This window comes from Notolabrus celidotus, chromosome 11 (assembly GCF_009762535.1).
Source record: "Notolabrus celidotus isolate fNotCel1 chromosome 11, fNotCel1.pri, whole genome shotgun sequence".
Lineage (NCBI taxonomy): Eukaryota > Metazoa > Chordata > Actinopteri > Labriformes > Labridae > Notolabrus > Notolabrus celidotus.
The window spans coordinates 5,670,166-5,689,299 of NC_048282.1; the positions used below are offsets into that span (position 1 = coordinate 5,670,166).

At 38.4% G+C, this 19,134-nt stretch overlaps 1 protein-coding gene across 1 annotated transcript in view; it reads left to right on the top strand.

Annotated features, from left to right (window-relative positions):
* The first annotated feature begins 4,971 nt into the window (after positions 1-4,971).
* Positions 4,972-19,134, top strand: part of LOC117821125 (scavenger receptor cysteine-rich type 1 protein M160) — a 30,160-nt gene continuing 15,997 nt past the window's right edge. Inside the window, exons 1-10 of the mRNA XM_034695194.1 lie at positions 4,972-5,074; positions 7,900-8,028; positions 10,639-10,953; positions 11,083-11,181; positions 13,050-13,259; positions 13,392-13,574; positions 13,869-14,023; positions 15,809-15,959; positions 16,215-16,532; positions 18,109-18,414. Of these exons, the coding sequence (XP_034551085.1) occupies positions 7,971-8,028; positions 10,639-10,953; positions 11,083-11,181; positions 13,050-13,259; positions 13,392-13,574; positions 13,869-14,023; positions 15,809-15,959; positions 16,215-16,532; positions 18,109-18,414 (1,795 nt within the window). The 5' untranslated portion in view covers positions 4,972-5,074; positions 7,900-7,970. The remainder of the gene's footprint in view (positions 5,075-7,899; positions 8,029-10,638; positions 10,954-11,082; positions 11,182-13,049; positions 13,260-13,391; positions 13,575-13,868; positions 14,024-15,808; positions 15,960-16,214; positions 16,533-18,108; positions 18,415-19,134) is intronic.

Here is a 19,134-nt window from a genome sequence, read left to right on the forward strand (position 1 = left end):
GGGGATGGTGCTCATGGGAATTGCAGTATTCATCCTGGTAAAACAAAACTTGTGTCTCACCAAGCGGCAACCTCCAGTCTCAAAATATGAAGCCCATGCGGGAGTGTTATAAACTGCAGTTCATTGAGTGTCCACTTGAGGCTGGCTGCAGAAACACCAGAAACCACATACACACCAATTCAAAGAAGACAACCTTTACAGCAGAAATAAACATGTTTACAGCCTGGTTCAAAAAACTGTTTAGGTCTGCATAACTCATTTCTCTTTCGGCACACACTGTACGGGGGTAAACCACTAGACCTCAGTCACCACCTTTATTGTGATATATAAATATTACCACTTTTAAAGAACTGTAAGTTATTTTGGGGCAATCTTGCCATTATAAGATAGAAAAAAGTAGTAGAGAGGGGGGCTCACCAGAATCAACAGAACATGGACGGTTCTCACTCTGCCTTTAATTCATGCATATTTAATTCATATTCCCCCCAGGGTGTATTCAGTTTATTTAAAGTGGTGAAGGTTTAAGATAAGATGAAACTTTCTTAACCCGAGGGACACTGAGGTGCCATGGTTGCTCAAACGGTAAAGCACAGAATAACAGTAACACTAAAGAGCATCAAATAAACATGATGAATACAAAAGACATTAACTGCATTATAAAGTGTTCAGCAGATGAGGATTAAATAAAAGGAAAACCGTGCCTTAAATGGGTAAATAGAAAGAAGACACATTATAGTTGTGTTAGCATTCCCTACATGGGTTTCCAGTATTTGTGTAGAAGATGTGAGTGCGTCGTTCTGTGTGGCTGTGGAAGGTTAAAGAGGACCACAAACCCGTGGCAGTGGCCTAGATTTAAAGTTTTGAGCTGGAAACTCCCCAGTTTCTTGATCTAGAGACTCTGAGTGTTACCTTTTACCTTTCATTAGACTGAAATTAGCTCAGGTGGCTAGCCAGTTAGGGTTAGTTGGTTTACAAGGAGAAAACTACAGTGTCTGCAATCGCTGAGCAATTCACAGTCTCAACTTAAGAGATTAAGACGTGGACTTTTTTTCCAAAAGTCTGCTCATCTGTTCACTTTGTAGAAAAGGGGTTAAGAACAAGAACTACAAATCTCACTCGGAGATGTAATCAATCAAAGAAACCTGAGCTAAGGGGCGAGCATTAGCCGGTTGCAGCACAAGCACACCTGAACTTTTAACAACTCTTTGTTCAGCCGCAACTCAGTGAAGTCATGACGTAAGTGGCCATTTTATTGCTAACGTTTATAACCTATGGTGTACGTAGCTGGCAGTGACAACCTTCATGCCATGGTTACTGTGCTACATTGGAAATACTACGAATGTTTATCAGTTTGAGAACAAAGTCAAACAAGAACTGTCAAATGCAGAGCGAGTGTCAATAACAACCCATTCTGAGCCTTGTGTTCAATTCATACGTGACAACCACAGAGGATCATTATTTCTTTAACACAGCTGCTTTGCTCTCGTGTCTGAGCAGACAGATTGCTATCATGCAGCATGTGTTTTTTCTCACCTCCTTTTGTGTTTGATTGGTTTAAATGTGTCTCTTGGGGGAATCAGATGTTTTAATGTTTAAGTGTTCAGAAGGCTTTGCAAAGCACACAGAGTCAGACAAAAAGAGCTCTGTGTGGTAGTGTTCATATTTATTCACCAAAGTAACTGTCAGAGTGAGACATTTGGGTGTGTTAAGTTTCTAATATATATACATAATGTCCAAATGTTTGTTTGACCTTCCTGGAACTGGATTGTCTTGTCAAAGAAGGATGCACACAGCTCATGACGTCACAAAGGAAGCTTTGTACCACAGTAACTAACAGCATTAAAGTAAAGCAAGGCACGTTTATAATTAGCCCAATGCGGCGACAAGGGTATTCAAAGTGCTTCACACAAGACATTAAATGACAATGGTCAGAAAAATAAGGACATTTAAAAATCAGTATGGGGCCGTTGGCCAGCGGTCTAAACCGAGACTTCCACCAGATCCGTCTCAGATCCACAGAAGACCAACGCCCACCGGCTGCATTTTCAGAACGCCCCACGGAGCAGGACCGTCGGAAAACTGGAGTCACGTGACTCCCGCTGTAATCACTGAATCAAGGATTCTCCTCCTCCTCTCCTCATCCATGTTGTCTTTCTGGTCCTCTGAAAACCTCTGACCTGTTGACTCCAGGCCTGGCCCCGCTCATCATGACGGTTTGTTGTTGTAGTTAAGTGAAGTACGATCTGGTGATAACACAGAGTGTTTTATTCTGAAAATTAACCGGAGGTTTTTATTTTGTTTTGGTGCCTGACTTCCTGTCCCGCTCCATCTGCTCTGTTGAGATTGATGCATCATGCTCTGGCATCCGGCAAAAATAGACGTCTTGTGTGTCTGATCCGGAGGGCTTCAATCTGCAGAATCAGAGAAGCAGGCGGAACGTGTTGGAGCTGATCCAGTGGAAGTTAACACATTGACTAGAATAGAAACCTATCAGATCTGGACCAGACACAGATCCAGTGGAATTTGGCTTGCAGTGGTCGCAGGCTCAACTCCCAGCCTCGATCACTTGCTGCATGTCTTCCCCCCTCTCTCCCCTCCCCACATCACCTGTCTCTCTTCAGCTGTCCTATCTTATAAAGGTGAAAATGCCCCAAAATGTTACTTTGAAAAAATCAAATAAATCAGGAAAAGAACACATTTCAAAGTTATTAAAATAAGCGGCTAAAAACCAAAGCAAAGAAAAAAATCAAATAAAAGAATAGAAAGTTACAGTATAATAAGACAATATTAAAAGCTAGCTTGTGACAGCACTGATACTACCTCTACCTGACTATGAAAACAAAGAGAAGTGATGTGAAATTGTTGTGAACAGAGCATAGTGCAATCCATAGTATTGCACGTGAAATGAAATGTAATACTGCACATTACAGAGTTTCTAGATCATAATTTCTGGATGTCATGACGTCACAGTGTTTCTCTTACATAGTCTAAGGCCCCTCATTTATCTTGGTGATATTGTTTAGACTCCTGGGACTGTTTGTTGTCGGAGGTTTACCTGTGTTCATCTCAACTGTGAATTTGTGTCACTATTCAAAATATGGTCAGAGTGTTATTTTGTAAGGGTTCAAACATTTTGCAGCATCCTTTATGTCCTTCCCGTGTTCAGGACAAATAAAAGCAGTGTCAGAAGGTTTTCATATTTTCATTTTTAAAATACCTCTAGAAATGTGAATGAGGGAATTAATTCAAAGTTTAATTCAAATGAGAGAGAGGAAGTCAGACTTTTTATGTTACCTTGAACCTTTTGATATTAAGAATGAGGGGGTTGTAGTTTCTCCCGCTTCTCTTCTCTGTAAATAATTCTTCCTTTCTGAGAACACTAATAGCTCGACATTTCTTTGAGGTGAGTGAAATTTGAATGCTTTATTAACTGCTGTGTGTGTAGGAGTGTGTTGCTTTTTAACCCTGCATCTTTCATTCCTTCTGGTGCCCCATTCTCTGTGAAGTTGGAAGATTTGAAGATTAACAGAGGGGAGGGTTGATACTAAGAATTATTATTATTATTATTATTATTATTATTATTATTATTATTATTATTATTATTATTATTATTATTATTATTAACTATGGTTATTATTGTTTTAGATGGTGCTATATTTCATCACAGATGGATTCACTGAATCAACACGTGAGAGGAGATAAGCGCGAGTAGCAAAGACGTTTCAACACGGCTTTAAAATCCTTTTGAACTCAAAAAGCTGTGGCAGAGATCGACCGGTGTTTTGGTTTAAACAGCGAGACTTTCAGCCGGATGCATCCCTCATAAACGTCTTTAGATGATCATTTAATATCTGATGAGGGCATTTTGAAATCTTAATACAAACTAAACTAGTTTGCATTCCCTCTGTGTTTCAACAGCTGTGTAAACTCCACAAACACTGACACGTTCAGCTGAAGGTCTCCAGTTTACAGGGTCACTTTTAAAACCGTAACACCAGGAGAGACGCATTCATGGTGGGCTGAGAGAAGACTACTGTTACAAGCTGCTAAATCAAGAGAATCACAGCTTCTTCTTTTGAAAAGTACACACACATACAACAAAAGATAGAACAAATAAAAACTAATGAAAGAAATCAAGAGAATCACAGATGTGTGTGATGTTATTGTGGATAGCGGAATAAAAACACTGCGGTTAATCTACCAATCAGACACGTTCAGCATTGCAGGCCCTGCCCCCCGAATGTCCCGGGACCTTTGAAAAGTACTACCCCCTTAGCAGGGGCTTTTTAGGGGGGAGATTTTCACACATCTGGCTCTACACGTTTCTTTTGATCACTGATTTATTGGGTAATTTAAACCAACAATAACTCTTACTGCACTGTGAAGTGTTGTAGCTCGGCCTAAGGTTGAATAGAGAGTGTGATGATGGTTAACAATGGGATGAAGTGTGTTGGGCTCAAACCTTGATCATAGAATAAGTTGATGCAATGAATGTGTTCCTGATCAGTTTAAGTAGTCGGAACGAGAGAAGAGTTTATATGAGAGAAAATCAGATTGTCACTACATGATGAGAAATCTGTCATCAGGCATTGTGAGGTACTTAGACTATCACTTATTGGGATCAGTGGGATTTAACAGGTGTTATGAGACAAGTCTGAAAAGAGACATTAATAATTCTCAGGACATTTAAAACACAGTTAGTTTTGACACAAGTTCTGGTCCTGAAAAGCCTAATGATGACAGATAAGTAGGTTTATATTGTAATAATAAATCACTGACAGTCTGATAATCACAACACCACACTTCTCAGCTGTCAGGCAGCGTTAGCATCATGTGACAGTGCTTTTTTTAAGCTTCTGCTTAAACATGAAAAGGAAGTAACGATTATCTTTATGAGGCACAGAGAGCTCACAGTGGTTGTAGTTTTGGTAATCTAAGGAATTAGGAGCATGGTGACTTCTGCCGCTCTGAAGATGTTGGAGTTTCTGTGTCCTCATGAGATTTATGTCTTCCCAGAGATTCGCATACACATAAACTACCAGTCCAAAGTTTGGAAACACCTTCTCATTCAAGGGTTTGTATTTATTTTAATTATTTGAAACACTGTAGATTAATACCAAATATATCTAAACTATGAAAGATATATAACATATATGTAATTATTGAATGAACAAAAAAGTGTTAAACAAAGCAGAATATGTTTTATATTTTAGATTCTGTAAAGTATCCCCCTTTTCCTTCATGACAGCTTTTCACACTCTTGGTATTCTCTCAGTCTGCTTCATGAAGTGGTCTCCTGGAATGGTTTCTAATTAACATGAGCCTTGTCAAGAGTTCATTTGTAGAATGACTTGCCTTCTTAATGTGTTTGAGACCATCAGTTGTGTTGTTCAGAGGTAGGGTTAGTACACAATGGATAGCCCTATTTGACGACTGTTGTAATGTTAGATCTCAGACTTCAAACTGTGCATTGGCATTGTTTTCCTGGCGTTTATTCCACAGTTGAAGCAGTTATACGGAAAAAGAAAATACAATTGATTATGTATTTACTCAGTTGATGTAAACATGAGGTAACACTTCACAATAAGGTACACACAATTAAATCCTTAGTGTACCTTAACAATCTGGCCTTAAAACTTCTGGAGGATAAATAAATTAGACATCAGCACTGAGGTTTTTTAAGTTTTAGTAATTTTAGGGATTTCCACCATGTAAAGTTTGTGCTCAAATGCTTTAAACAGACTTGACCCTCAACCTTTCTGCAAACACATAAAGAGACTACAGAGCTGCAGCAGATCCACCAGCGCAGCTTTAAGTGGTAAAGTTTTAATGTGAAAGGTGTAAAATCCTGGAGCTCTCTACCTAATCCTCCGAAACTTATTACAAACGTCACCATCTTTAAGAGAGCCATCACATCCTGGTTAATTCAGCAACAGACCTGCACTCACATCTGATTAGTCTGATGTATCTTGATGTACCTAAAGTATCTTTCTTTTTTCTTTTAACTTACCATTTTAATCTTTTGTTCTCAAAAAATCCCTTCTAGAGACGTGCATTGCAAATTACTATCTGCTCCAGTTCTGTCCATGTTTACTGTATCTGTCCCTAATAAATGAACCATGAACATATAAAGGAAAATGTTGCATAGCTATGTGGGGAAAATGAAAAACAAGTGAGGAACTAACTCTGATAAACAAATTATTAATAGGAAAGTTGTTATTAAATGTAATAGAGAGGTTAATTATCACTGAATTATGAAAAGCTCTTATTTTTTAACAATCTAATAGTTTGTGGATATCAGTGAATCTTTCCTTTACCCAATGCTGAGTGTTTGATTATTTCGAATAATGTGAACATAATCAAACTTAACAAGAACAAATCATTACTTTGTTATTATCCATCCATGAATTAAGAAAAGTGGGGTTCCATACTATATCACTACGTATGATTACTTGTTCACAGTGTTGGACAAAGTACATGTCTTCATTACTTCAGTCAAAGTATAGATCCTCCCGTTCAAACATTACTCCAATACAAGTGAAAGTTGTTCAGTCAGATTCTGACTTGAGTTAAAGTCCTGGAGTACTTGCTTTTAAAAATACTGAAGTATTCAAAGTACTTTTTAAAATATCTCTAAACGTATTTTCACAAAGCATGAGGTCAGTCAAGAATACATGGGTGTACATTCTGCTCCGTTCTGTTTATCTAGAAAACATGATTTCATATCTAAAAAGTCTACCATGAAATATAAACTAAGTTACTACAAGCACAGACAAGTTTACAATGTTCATCTGGAATCAAAGCAGTGTGTTAGCTCCAGACCTCCACATGCTTTCTCAGGTTAGATGCTGATGTTTTATAGGCTGTGAAGAAGTCTGTGTGATAAACAGATCAGAGATTTACAACAATACAAACAATCATTCTTTATTTCAAAACATCAAACCTGGGTTTAAAATATGGCCGTGATGATCAGGTAGAGAATCGTCATCCTTCTCAGTCATAGCCATCATCACCACGACTAAATGAACGCACTGATCTGAAGAATGTTTGATCTACGCTGAACTGATGTACGGCTACACCACTGAGACAAACCAAACACAAGGACACCAACAGTTTACGGTCTTTGGGATCTGATTTCAGAAAAGAAAACTCATGAGCTGACTTCAAAGATAAAGTAGTGTGTAACTAGAGCACTGATAGAAATGTAGAGGAGTCAAAAGTATAATATTTGTTTTTCAAATGTAGAGGAGTAAAAGCAATAAGTTCCCTAAAGAAGTAATACTTAAGTAAAGTACAGTACTCAAGTGAATTTAATTTGTTACTGTCCACCACTGCTTGTTCATTAGTTACAGATTTAGTTGTATCACAAGCCGTGCGCCACCATTTAGATACCAAAACATTTCCTCATTTATTCCCTTTTAACCTTTAAATGTTGCGCCTTACTATAAAGTGTCACTATAATTCTTAAATTAAGATTTAGATACGCCAAACTTTTCAAAGCCCAAACATTGAGGAGCATTCAGCGCTTGGTTGTAGAAGTTGAACATTTTGGCTCACACTTATCTGCCGCCATCATGTATTAAATCTGAGGCGTCTGTAAGACGCTCTGAATGCAACATGTTCGTGCGCCTGCTCTGTAAAGTGACTCCAGTGGTGTCTCTATTGTCTTCTTAGTGAATTAAATTCATATTTTAAGCTATAGTAAAATCTGTGTCTGAGTGTTTCCTGTGTTAAAAGTCTGATTCAGGATCATTTGGAAAAATTAAACATGAATGCTTCACAATCCTTCTCTTCCTGTTTATTCTTGTTATAACTTTTTGGTGACATTTCTTCATGCCTTGATTTGTAAGTCTCACTGTAACATGTTGGTGACAGACCACATGTCTTCTTTTTATGTAGGGCACATCCTCCTCAGTATAAAGCTGAGCTGATCATTCAGGTGCCTCACTCTCTAGTCATGAGCTGCAGTCATGACGCGGTTACTGCTTCTGCTCTTCGTTGCTCTCATTGAGCCTGTAAACCTACAAGGTAAGTACCGCTGTGTTTATTAGTAACTAAAAAAGCTTGATAGTTTAGATGGTTAGTAAACCCAGGTGCTGCAGGTGATGTCTCTGAATCTAGAAAGATGTGTTTTTGCAATCCAAGCAAGTTAAAGTTTCAATGACGGATAAACTGAACACAGCTGTACCTGTACCTGTCAGAGTGAAGCAACACAGGGAACAGGTTCTGGTCTTGCAGTTTATGAACTGGGTCTAGGATAAAATGTGTCCGTCATGCTGTTAATCAGGGGTACAAGTTCAAGTTTACATGTTATTATATCAGCGGCTGTCATCTACACTACCAGTCAAAAGTTTGGAAACACCTTCTCATTCAAGGGTTTGTATTTATTTTAATGATTTGAAACACTGCAGATTAATACTGAAGACATCAAAACATGAAAGAACATATATGGAATTATTGAATGAACAAAAAAGTGTTAAACAAATCAGAATATGTTCTATATTTTAGTTCATTTGTAGAATGACTTGCCTTCTTAATATGTTTGAGACCATCAGTTGTGTTGTTCAGAGGTAGGGTTAGCACACAATGGATAGCCCTATTTGACTACTGTTGTAATCCAGATTAAAGCTAAACCAGATAATTTCATAGTTTTGATGTCTTCATTATTAATCTACAATGTCGAAAATAATTAAAATAGATACAAAACATTGAATGAGGTGTGTCCAAACTTTTGACTGGTAGTTTATATTTATGTATTGGCATATTGTAAATCTTCTGTGCTTTTCTTTGGGTCGAGTGTTTTTCATGCTTATCAAAGTACAATGTAAGCTACATGTTGTATCTGTTTGGGATGCTTTGGAGTGTAAAGGAATAAGGCTGTGGTGGTTTGAGGCATGCTGTCAGCTCGATGTAGATAAATGTGTCTGCTGCTGTCCGTGGTTCTGATCGTTGGCTTGTTTGGATGAGAGATGCTCCGTGAGTCTCCACAGGGGGGATATACAGTGTCTGCTTTAAAATTGTTTGGAGTGGTTGTGTATGTCTGGCATGAGTGTGCCCAAAGACATATTTGCGCAGGGCCATTTCAGTTGTGTTACAGCACTGGACAGGACAGCAGACAGAGTATGAAACTGGGGGGGAGAGAGCGGGAAATTACATGAGGGGAGGGGTCGTTGGTCGGACTCACCGTCCACCTCATAGACAGTAGCTGCCGTACATGGGGCGCTTGATTCAACCTCTGAGCTAAAGTAGTGCCCCAACTGTAGAGATAACTTTTAAAGAAGTCATGCCAAAATCAGGAAAAGTTCTTCCTTAATCAAATTCCGGATTTAACCGATGGTTAAAATTGTAAAACTTTGTGAAAAGTGTTTTTTGTTTGTGGTGTTTTTTTTGTTTATTTCAGGATTTTATGACTTAATTGAGAGGATTGGACAGCAGATAAAGATACTATGAAAATGAATTAGGGAAAGATCGCAGGGTGGAATCAAACCCAGGCCACCTGCTCTTGAAAACTAATGCCTCTGTTGAAATGTGTTTCAATAATAAACAATAAAAACAGAGTGACAGTTTGAACAGAATACTTTTTTTGAAAGTTTCAATGTAAAACATAAAAGAAAGCTTTGAGTTATTGTCGTAGAAAACCCGGAAAAATGAGAATAAAGTCAAAAAACAAATGAATAAATGCATGTTTCAAATGTATTTGTGCATATCTTGGCGAGGACACTCTTGAAAAAGAGATTTTTAATTTCAATGAGTTTTTTTCCTGGTTAGATAAAGGTAAAATAAAAAATATAGATTTTTTTAATAATAATTTGGATTTTAATGAAGATTTTTTTTCAAAGAAAATATATTTTCTATGATTTTTAGAAAATGAAATATTTATCTTTTGGAAAAAGAAGAGATTACTCTGAACTGACTGATCTGTAAAATATATTATTTATCTACAACATATTTTTTGCCTCTGTCATTTATTTCTCAAGTGTTTTAGAGTCATACTTGATTGGGTTGAAATACCGCACTGGATATTCAATTCTTCCCGTGAAGGCATGGTGGCATGGGTCAAAATGAACTCAGTCAAAATTAAAACTGTAGTGGTCCTTCAAGAAATTATCCAAAGTACGATGTACGATTAAACAAAATGTCATTATTTCACATGGAATTTATCTCAGAAATAGACGGCACTTTGCAACCTAGTTGGAGGATCTAAGTAATTTGCAAAGCGTTGGCTTAATGGTAAGACATTTTGTCAGGTCAAGGCATTGTAATTTTAAGCAAATCCTACAGTGTGTCCTGGAGTACTTGATTGACTAAGCTCACTTTTGACCCATGTAACCACCTCTTCACAAGAAGATGAAGCACAGCAAACCCATGTATTCAAAGAGAACCTGTACGTGATTGATGGAAAGACCCAGCAGTGCTTCTACTCCGCTGTGACCACATGAGATACTCACAGATATATATATTCTTGAAATTAGACTCAAAAGAAAGCTGCACATAAACCCAATCTGGCTACAGGTGTGAGGATTTGGGTCAGGCAGATAAAACACTTACAGGAACCTCAGACTTTGAAATAGATAAATAAATAAATAAATAAGGACTTCTGCAGACTGTATATTTATCAGCCTCCTCTCTTGTAAGCAGGTTATGTCGGAAAGCTGATTTTGAAGGATCAGGAGCCGTGCAAAGGCCACCTTGAAGTCTACCGTGACAACCTCTGGGGCTATGTGGGGGACACAGACTGGAACGACGACACTGAGGAGGTGGTGTGCAGGAGTACCCACTGTGGAAAACCTGTGACAAACTCCACAGGCGAGGTGTTTCGGCCCATTGACAGCAAAGTGTGGCTCAATGAACTGCGCTGCAGAGGAAACGAGAGCCACCTGTGGGAGTGTGGAAATCCTGGTTGGGGCATCAGCGAGTACCGAAGGGACTCTGTGAAAACCATCAAATGCTCAAGTAAGGCTCACCTTTTTTAAGTTTGTGTGGGCATAAAGAGTAGAGATATTTTACATGAACGCCTCAAAGTGCTACAAAAAAGCTGATTTGAGTGATGCCAATGTTTTTCTTTCCATTGTATTCTTGTAGGGAAAATTGAAATAAGTCTGGATGGGTATAAATGTGCAGGAGCTGTGAAGTTCACAGATGAGAATGCAGCTTCGGGATACTTTTGTAACGAGAACTGGGGTAAGAATTAGCATCATGCTTCCAGTACGCATCATAAGATCATATCTTGATAAATGCAGTGTGTGAGTTACATCAAATAAATTTGAGACACTTTGTTCATGCAGAGGGAAAGTTTTTAGAAGACAGTAAAGCTTCTTTAGTTCAGTCCTTAAGTTTTTCTTTATCAGACTTATCAGTCAGACTTTATTTATAAAGCGCTTTTCATTTACAATGACATCGTAACACAAAGTGCTGTATATAAAAACAACTTGAAAAATAAATAAATAAAGATATATCTAAAAATAAAAAGACCCCCCATCCTAATCCCAACCCCAGCCCGACCCCAAACCCACCCAACAATCCTAAGGTTAAGAACACAATATATGCAACAGTAATACTAATAAGAATAAAAATAAAATACATAATAAAGAAATAAATTAAAAAAAAAAATAAGTTTCTGAACGAACTGAGGAAACCCTATCATTATATCTTAATGGGGAAACACTGGAGGTAAAATAAGATGTTAAAACTCAACACAGGAAAATAAAATCACCAAAATAAAATACATTACTAAGATAATAAAACACTAAAATATTAAACCATTAAAAGACATAAGATGCCATACTGGCAAAATAAATTAATACAATAAAATAAAATATGACTAAAATTTTAACTAGATAATAAATAAATAAAGTAAGGTGAAATATAACTGTAACAATAAGAATACATACTCTAAATGCTGTTTGAGTAAAGTAAGCCTGTGAGCAATCCACATACTATAATTTGTCCCACTTATTATGGAGATTCTGCAGAATTGTATGTCCTTACACAATGACAATAAAACGCTTATCTCTCCTTATCTTATTGCCTGACTACGTACTTTTTAAATTAATATTTTTTTCACAGAATACTGATTCAGATAAGATTCTGTTGATTTAAAATTGGTTATATTTCTGCTGCAAAAAAAAAGGTCTGTTGCACTCTTAAGGTTGCAGCCATATCCGGTTAACCCTGTAGTCTTCTTTAAAGGAGCTAGCTGTTATTATTCACGTTAGACTGAACATTTCCACTGAAGTGAAGATAAACAGGTGAACAAGACTGCATTAATCAGTTCTGCACCTCATTGAGATTTTCTGTCTCATCACTGTCAGAGTCAGTAACATTTATTCTGTTGTAGGCTCTGTGTTTCACATCTTTAATCTCTGCTGGCTTCTCTTTGTTGTTTAGTAAAAAAAAGAAATGACGTAACATCATTCAGACTTTTTCTGATGATTGATCCGCCAGAGTCTTTGATTTTAAGGTCATTTCTATAGCATCTGTCAAGAAATAACAGACCGTTGCTATAGTGTACTGACCAATCAGAATCAAGCACTTAACACAGTCTTGGTATCAAGTTTATATTATCAGTTCAGGAAGCAGAAAGCAAAATGAACATTGAACGAAGAAATCCTTTCCTCCCCCTTCTTCTACGCCTCTGTTTGATATTTCTGTGCTAAGCCCCTCCCACCAAAAGACACACCAAACATGCAACACACCAACCGTTGTCCAGCAAACCATCTGTTCTACCATCTAGTTCTGTCTTACACACATACAGTATATATAAAATATATATATATTTATATGTATTTTATATTAAATCTTGCTCTTTTTTTACAACAAATTGTTGGTTTCAAAACCCCTTCGCCACAACATTTTAATGTTTAATCATTATTAAGTTATTATTATTATTATTATTATTATTATTATTATTATTATTATTATTATTAAGATTGTTTTCTTTTACTTCTTCTTCAGCCCTCACTAAACACCAGGTATCAGTATTGAACAGGTAGTAAGATATGAAGTGAAATGATTATTATTTCTGTGTGTTTGATTCCTTCGACGTGAAGGAAGTAGTGAAGCCAACCTTCTGTGCAGCAGCCTCAACTGCGGTCAATTCAAAGAGATCCCCAAACAACCGTGGTTTGGTTGGAAAGATTTCCAAAGCTCCAAGAAGATGAAGATGAAGTGTGTCGACACTTCAAATCTAAACAGTCTATGGCAGTGTGCAGACCAGGAAGCAACATCATGCAAAAACGTTGCTTCTGTTATATGCACTGGTAACACTCTCACACACACACACACACACACACACACACACACAAACACACACACACACACACACACACACAGACAAAGTTGACTCTCCGGTTCTCACGTATCACTTAATTCTAACACTGGTCATTGAACAGGGTTTCAGAGAGTGCAGCTCAGAGGGAGTGCATCAAATGTGTGTTCTGGGAGTCTGGAAAAACTGGTAGAAGAAAAGTGGAACCGTGCTCCCCAGAAAACCAACTCTCAGGCTTGGTGCCAGCAGATGCATTGTGGGACAGTTTTGGATGTCACTGAGGATGGACTAAATTTGACATGCTCAGGTAATTCAGCTTATATTCATACTAACAATACTAACATTGGCAGAGCTAGCACCACCAGCTCTTACTCCCCTTTGCAGGTTAACATCCACGTACCTGCTGGTCGAGTGGTTATATATCAGTTATACTGCCATAGTGTCAGATTGCCGTAATGCTATATAAAAAAATATGTAAATCCACTTTCAGATTCGGCTCATCCCTGTCTGGTACTTTGTTTCTTGAAACACTTTTCCCATCTTTTATGAGCTGTTTGAAAATCTTAATCATAGCTTTTTAATTTTATTTCACAACCCACAGACAAAGTCAAAGTAGTCTTGAAGGACAAGGACAAAGAGAGCAAGTGCTATGGTACAGTTCACGTTGAAGTGAACAGTACGAGTAAGCCTGTGTGTGGCTCCGCCTGGACCAACAAAGAAGCTGAAGTGGTTTGCCGGGAGAAAAACTGCGGAAAAGTACGTTTGAAGTGTCCAACTGCACTGATACTGAAGTGAACCTCTTCTTTGTTTTGTGTTGCTTTTGGTGTCCCCTGTGGACAAAGATGTGCCTCTTAGATCTCATGACTTTGTTCTGCACATGTGTAAGTGGTTTTTCTGACTGATAAAATCTTTTGCTTTCTGTGAACAGTGAAATGCATCACTCACAGTCAAATTCCACCAGATCCGTGTCCGGTCCGTCTCCGATCCGTCACGGCTCCAGCTGCGTCTCTGATCCAGCAGGTCGAAACGCAACGGATCAGATACGCAACACTTCTATTTTTGCCGGATGCTGGAGCACGACGCATCAATCTCAACAGAGCAGATGCAGCGGAACAGCAAGTCAGGCACCAAAACAAAATGAAAATATCCGGTTAATTTTCAAGATAAAACGTACTGTGTTATCCTTGGATCATTTTTATGTTAACTATGACAACAAAATATCAAATGTCAAAAGGTCAGAGGTTTTCAGAGGACCATTGTTGTGGAAGTTTTTGCCGTTACTTCCCGTTACTGGTGAATAATGAAATAGAGACTTCTGCCGGCCGACAAGGTTTTATTTTCTTTGCAAGGAAAAGGTCAGTCAACACCTGAGCGGTTGGAATGAAGAAAGACCTCGAACATGGGGAAAGCTTGAAAATTTATACCTGAGGACCGCCCCCGAAGGTGTGTTTCACACCCTTTGTCTGTTGCAGATATCTACATCGGGGCGGGGTCCCTAAGGTGTGTTTCACACCCTTTCACACCCTTTGTCTGTTGTAGGTATCTGCACCAGGATGGGATTGTGTATTCATCAAGGAGGTTTCAGGGTCTAGACGTCACAATTTAAAACACAATGGGACCTAGTGTCTTGATGAGGGGTCAAGAGATGGGGCGTCTCGGGCAGTTGACCACAAAGGAACCGATTTTACCATTACACCATAAAGACAACATTGATGAGGAGAGGAGGAGAAGAATCCTTGATTCTGTGTTTGCCCCGGGAAAAACTCGGTCACATGACTCCAGCTGTCCGGTGGTCCTGCTACGTGCTGCGTTTCGAAATTGCAACCGATGGGCGTTGACAGATGAGAGAGCACGGAGACGGACTGAACACGGATCTAGTGGAAGTCCTGTGTCAGAGTGATTGTTTGCCCTGGAAAGACTACAAAGTCACTGTAAAATACAATGTATTGTAGAAACTGCATTGAAGATTGTGTTGTCTTTTGCAGGTCATAAAGAGGCATAACTAGGGCTGGGCAATACTGCCTAAAACAAATGACTGCGATTCTTGCACACAAACTTGATTTACAAAACTCACCTTTGGACCATCAGGGGAGTAAGCTCTTGAGACAGACACTTAGCAGAGCCCTATTATCATTGATACAATTCACCGTCCATCTCTTGTATTGATGCTTAGTTCGACTGGACAATATGTCTTTTCACTAGCAAGGACCACGCCACACAAGGATATAAGTTTGAACATTTAATGAATTATTTGTGCATAGTGTGGCCCAGCAGAAGGAGATTCAGGATGGGGGTTCTGTTTCAGCGTTATCCTACCAGAGCTGATCTTGACAAAGGCTGTACCTCTAATTAGACAAGGGCACATTGGCACAAGTTGAGTAGAAGGGGATAAGGAAAAAGGTTAATCAAAGGAGAGTAAGGTGAGGGAGGCAGGGTTTGAAGAATCACAGACAAACGGTTGGAGAAGGCTGACTACGTTTAAGTAGCCAGCCCTCTGAAACAGATAAATGACACTAAAAGCTGAAAACTTCTCTCTTCTAGGTGCTTGATAAAAGCTCAGAGATCATCCCTGGACAAGGGATAATGGACCATGTGAAATGTTCGGGCAGTGAGGCCTCGCTGTGGCACTGTTTGGCCAAACGTGACAACAATCCTTTCAGATGTAAATCTCAAGCCTACGTCGTCTGTTCAGGTGAGACATGGTAGTGATCAGAATATCATAATCCAGACAGAGTAAATATGGCTTTCTGGATTAAGTGAGAAAAACTGGCCAAAACAGAGCAGACAGGGAATGGTAGCCAAACTGTAACAGCTGTATTGTGTTTTTTTCTATTACTGGTACAAAGGATGAACAATTCAGTTCTTCCTGCGTGCAGTAAGATTATTTTTTTGTCAGTTTCCTGTGTTTGACTGTTCTCTTGTTGTGCCCTTTTTTTGCATGGTACAGGAAGCGTAGATGTGAGGCTGGTGGACGGTCCTGGAATCTGTGCAGGGAGGGTGGAGGTTAACTATAATGGCCAATGGCAAAGGCTCGATAAAAAATCATGGTCAGATGCCAACTCCGACACCGTCTGCAGACAACTGAAGTGTGGGATTATGAGAAAAAAGAGCAATCCTGAAGAAAAATTCAGCCAGGGTTCAGGTGATTTCCTGACTATGGATGTAGAGTGTCAGTCGAATGTCGCAAACATATCTGAGTGCAAGTTCAACAAACAAAAAGTCAATGCAGACAGGAAGAAGGAGGCAGTGGGGATAACCTGCATGGGTGAGTGTAATCTCAGTTCATCTGTTCTTTTCACCTTCTTTTTATTTTTTGACTGCCCGGCAGCGTGCAGGTAATTCTCAAATGTCTGTTGACACATCATCACTGTGAAGATGTTGCTGTAGCTAACATGCTAGCAAACAGTTGATGGCTTTTAGCTGCAAAATTTTCCAAAACGCTCAATAGTTGGTTGATAGAGTTATATCTTGAATGTAAAGTGCAGTGTTGATTGTAGACAAGCTAGTACGACTTTTCAAGGTTGCTGATGCAAGGTTGGTGACAGGGCAGAGCCAAAAAAAGGACGATATTAGCTGAAAGATGCTAAAATTGATCTTTACCAATCAATCAATCAATCAATCAATCAATCAATTAATCAATCAATGAGGCTTTATTTATATAGCATCTTTCATACAAATCATATGCAACCAAAAGTGCTTTGCAGCGATTGAAAACAAGAAAGAAGCAAAAATAAAATAAAGGCAAGACATATTAAAAAACAAAAATGGATTTTAAAATAGAGACTAATTTACACCGACAACAATAAAATATGTGTAATTCAAATAAGTTAATATTAAGAATATAAATACTTTAAATAAATACATTTGAAAAGGGTAAGGATAAGGGTTGACAATACAATTAAAGCTAAAAATAAAACTAACAATATAAATTAAAATAAATAAATGAATAAATAAATACATAAATAAAAACAGTTCCAATTGATAACATAATAAAGCAACATTTAAATCAATATAAGAGTAAAAAGTAAGTAATAAAATTGTAAAACCCTACATATTTTAGAACTGGTGCACTAGTATAGTTATTGCTGCTGCTGTGGACATCATTCAAATTACAGGTAGTTATAAAATCCTTTATTAATGTAGAAACCATGCAAAGTGACCATGCACAAACATCACTGTTTACTCTTAAGTGGTGCAAGCATTAGGCTGGACACAGGGAATTACCTGAAGCCAAGATATTATCTTTGTTTTTGTTGGACAGTGTGAAATATGTGAACTTATGGTTCTTTTGTGAAACATACTGACACAGATATCAGAAGTTTCAAATAAAAGTTGTAAATAATGTTCAGAAACGAACACGTTTCTCCAACCTGTTGACCGGTGTATGGTTTTTTCTTACTTTAAGAAAGTTTCTTAGCATTTTGATGATTGATGTTCAAAAAAATACTGTATCCTTGATAATCCTGTTAAACTCTGGGTGAGGCATAGGCCTAACCTCGCATGCATCATGAAATAAGTATACCATGTCAACTGAACATAACTTCTCCCAAAGACAAAAAGCTTTTTGGTGAGTGAACTAAGCCAAAATAAACCCCCATACTTCAGTTCAGGTGAGCGCTGAGCTGGTATCAAGCTTGTGTGCATGGTTACATTTACTGATTGATTGACTCTAGTCAGAGCTCTAATGGAGCAGCGAACAAACCGGTGTAGGAATCCTCTGGAGGAATCACTTCACATGCTTCAGAAAAGTGTTGCTTGGTCTTTCATTTAAAGGCAGATTTGATCAAAGTCTTAAACTCATCTTTCCTTTCTCTTTCCTGTTTTTTTGTTATCCGTGGCAGAGCACAAGGTGATATTTCTGGAAGGAGAAAAATCCTGTTCTGGCATGGTGGGAGTAGAGCATGACGATAAAACCTATTGGCTCTCGGGGTCTAACAAAACATGGAACGAAGATCTTGCACGCACGGTGTGTGGGCAGATGAACTGTGGACAAGTCCTTAACTACACCGTGAGTCCATCTGGTTTGGAGAAAGATGTTTGGCCCGAATCGTACAACTGCAAGGCCAACTCTAAATCAGTGTTTGGATGTGAAAAGATGGCACGACCATCAAACCACAATCAAACTATTGCTACTGTGAAATGCACAGGTAATGTGACACAATCTGTAAACATAGACATAAAATCTCAAAAGTTGTCCTGTGTTCAACCTGGCTATTGAATCAGATGCTGCATCGGTTAAATTCCCTGCAGTGTTAATTTCACTAACGAAAATTATGCCAATAAATGTTCGTCAACGACTCGTTTTTTCATGACGAAGGCGTGACTATGACGAGCTAAACTGCTTCACTGATAATAAGAACTCTGACAAACGTATGTTTAGTTTTTGGTAACGAGATGATGACGAGGCGAAAACTTTAGTGGCAGACCATCGGACATTCAAAATCCATGTTTCCCCCGCTGAGCGTATAATCTTTAGAAATAAAAGTGATGCATTCCTGTGACAAGCAGAGTTATTATTTGAGGGGCTCAGTGTTAGCTTGGTCCCTACCTGCAGCAGATGTGCTTAATGAACTAGCTCTCCCCACTTCCATGCATCTGTCTGAGGATTTTTACCTCCCGGTGTGTGTTAGTGACAAAGACACAACCGGGGGAAGTCTGTTTGACATTTGCAGTTTTTGCCGCTATTACCTTAAAAATCTCTGCGTCTAGAGATTGATTTAATCTAGTTTTGTGATACATCAGACAAGTTTAGTGAGTTTTGATCAAATCATTGTCATCAAAGATGCAGATGCATTTCAGAGTGCCGTGAACTGACTGTGGTCTGTCATAAAAGTGCAATGCAGCCCTTATATTGTGTTCATGGCATT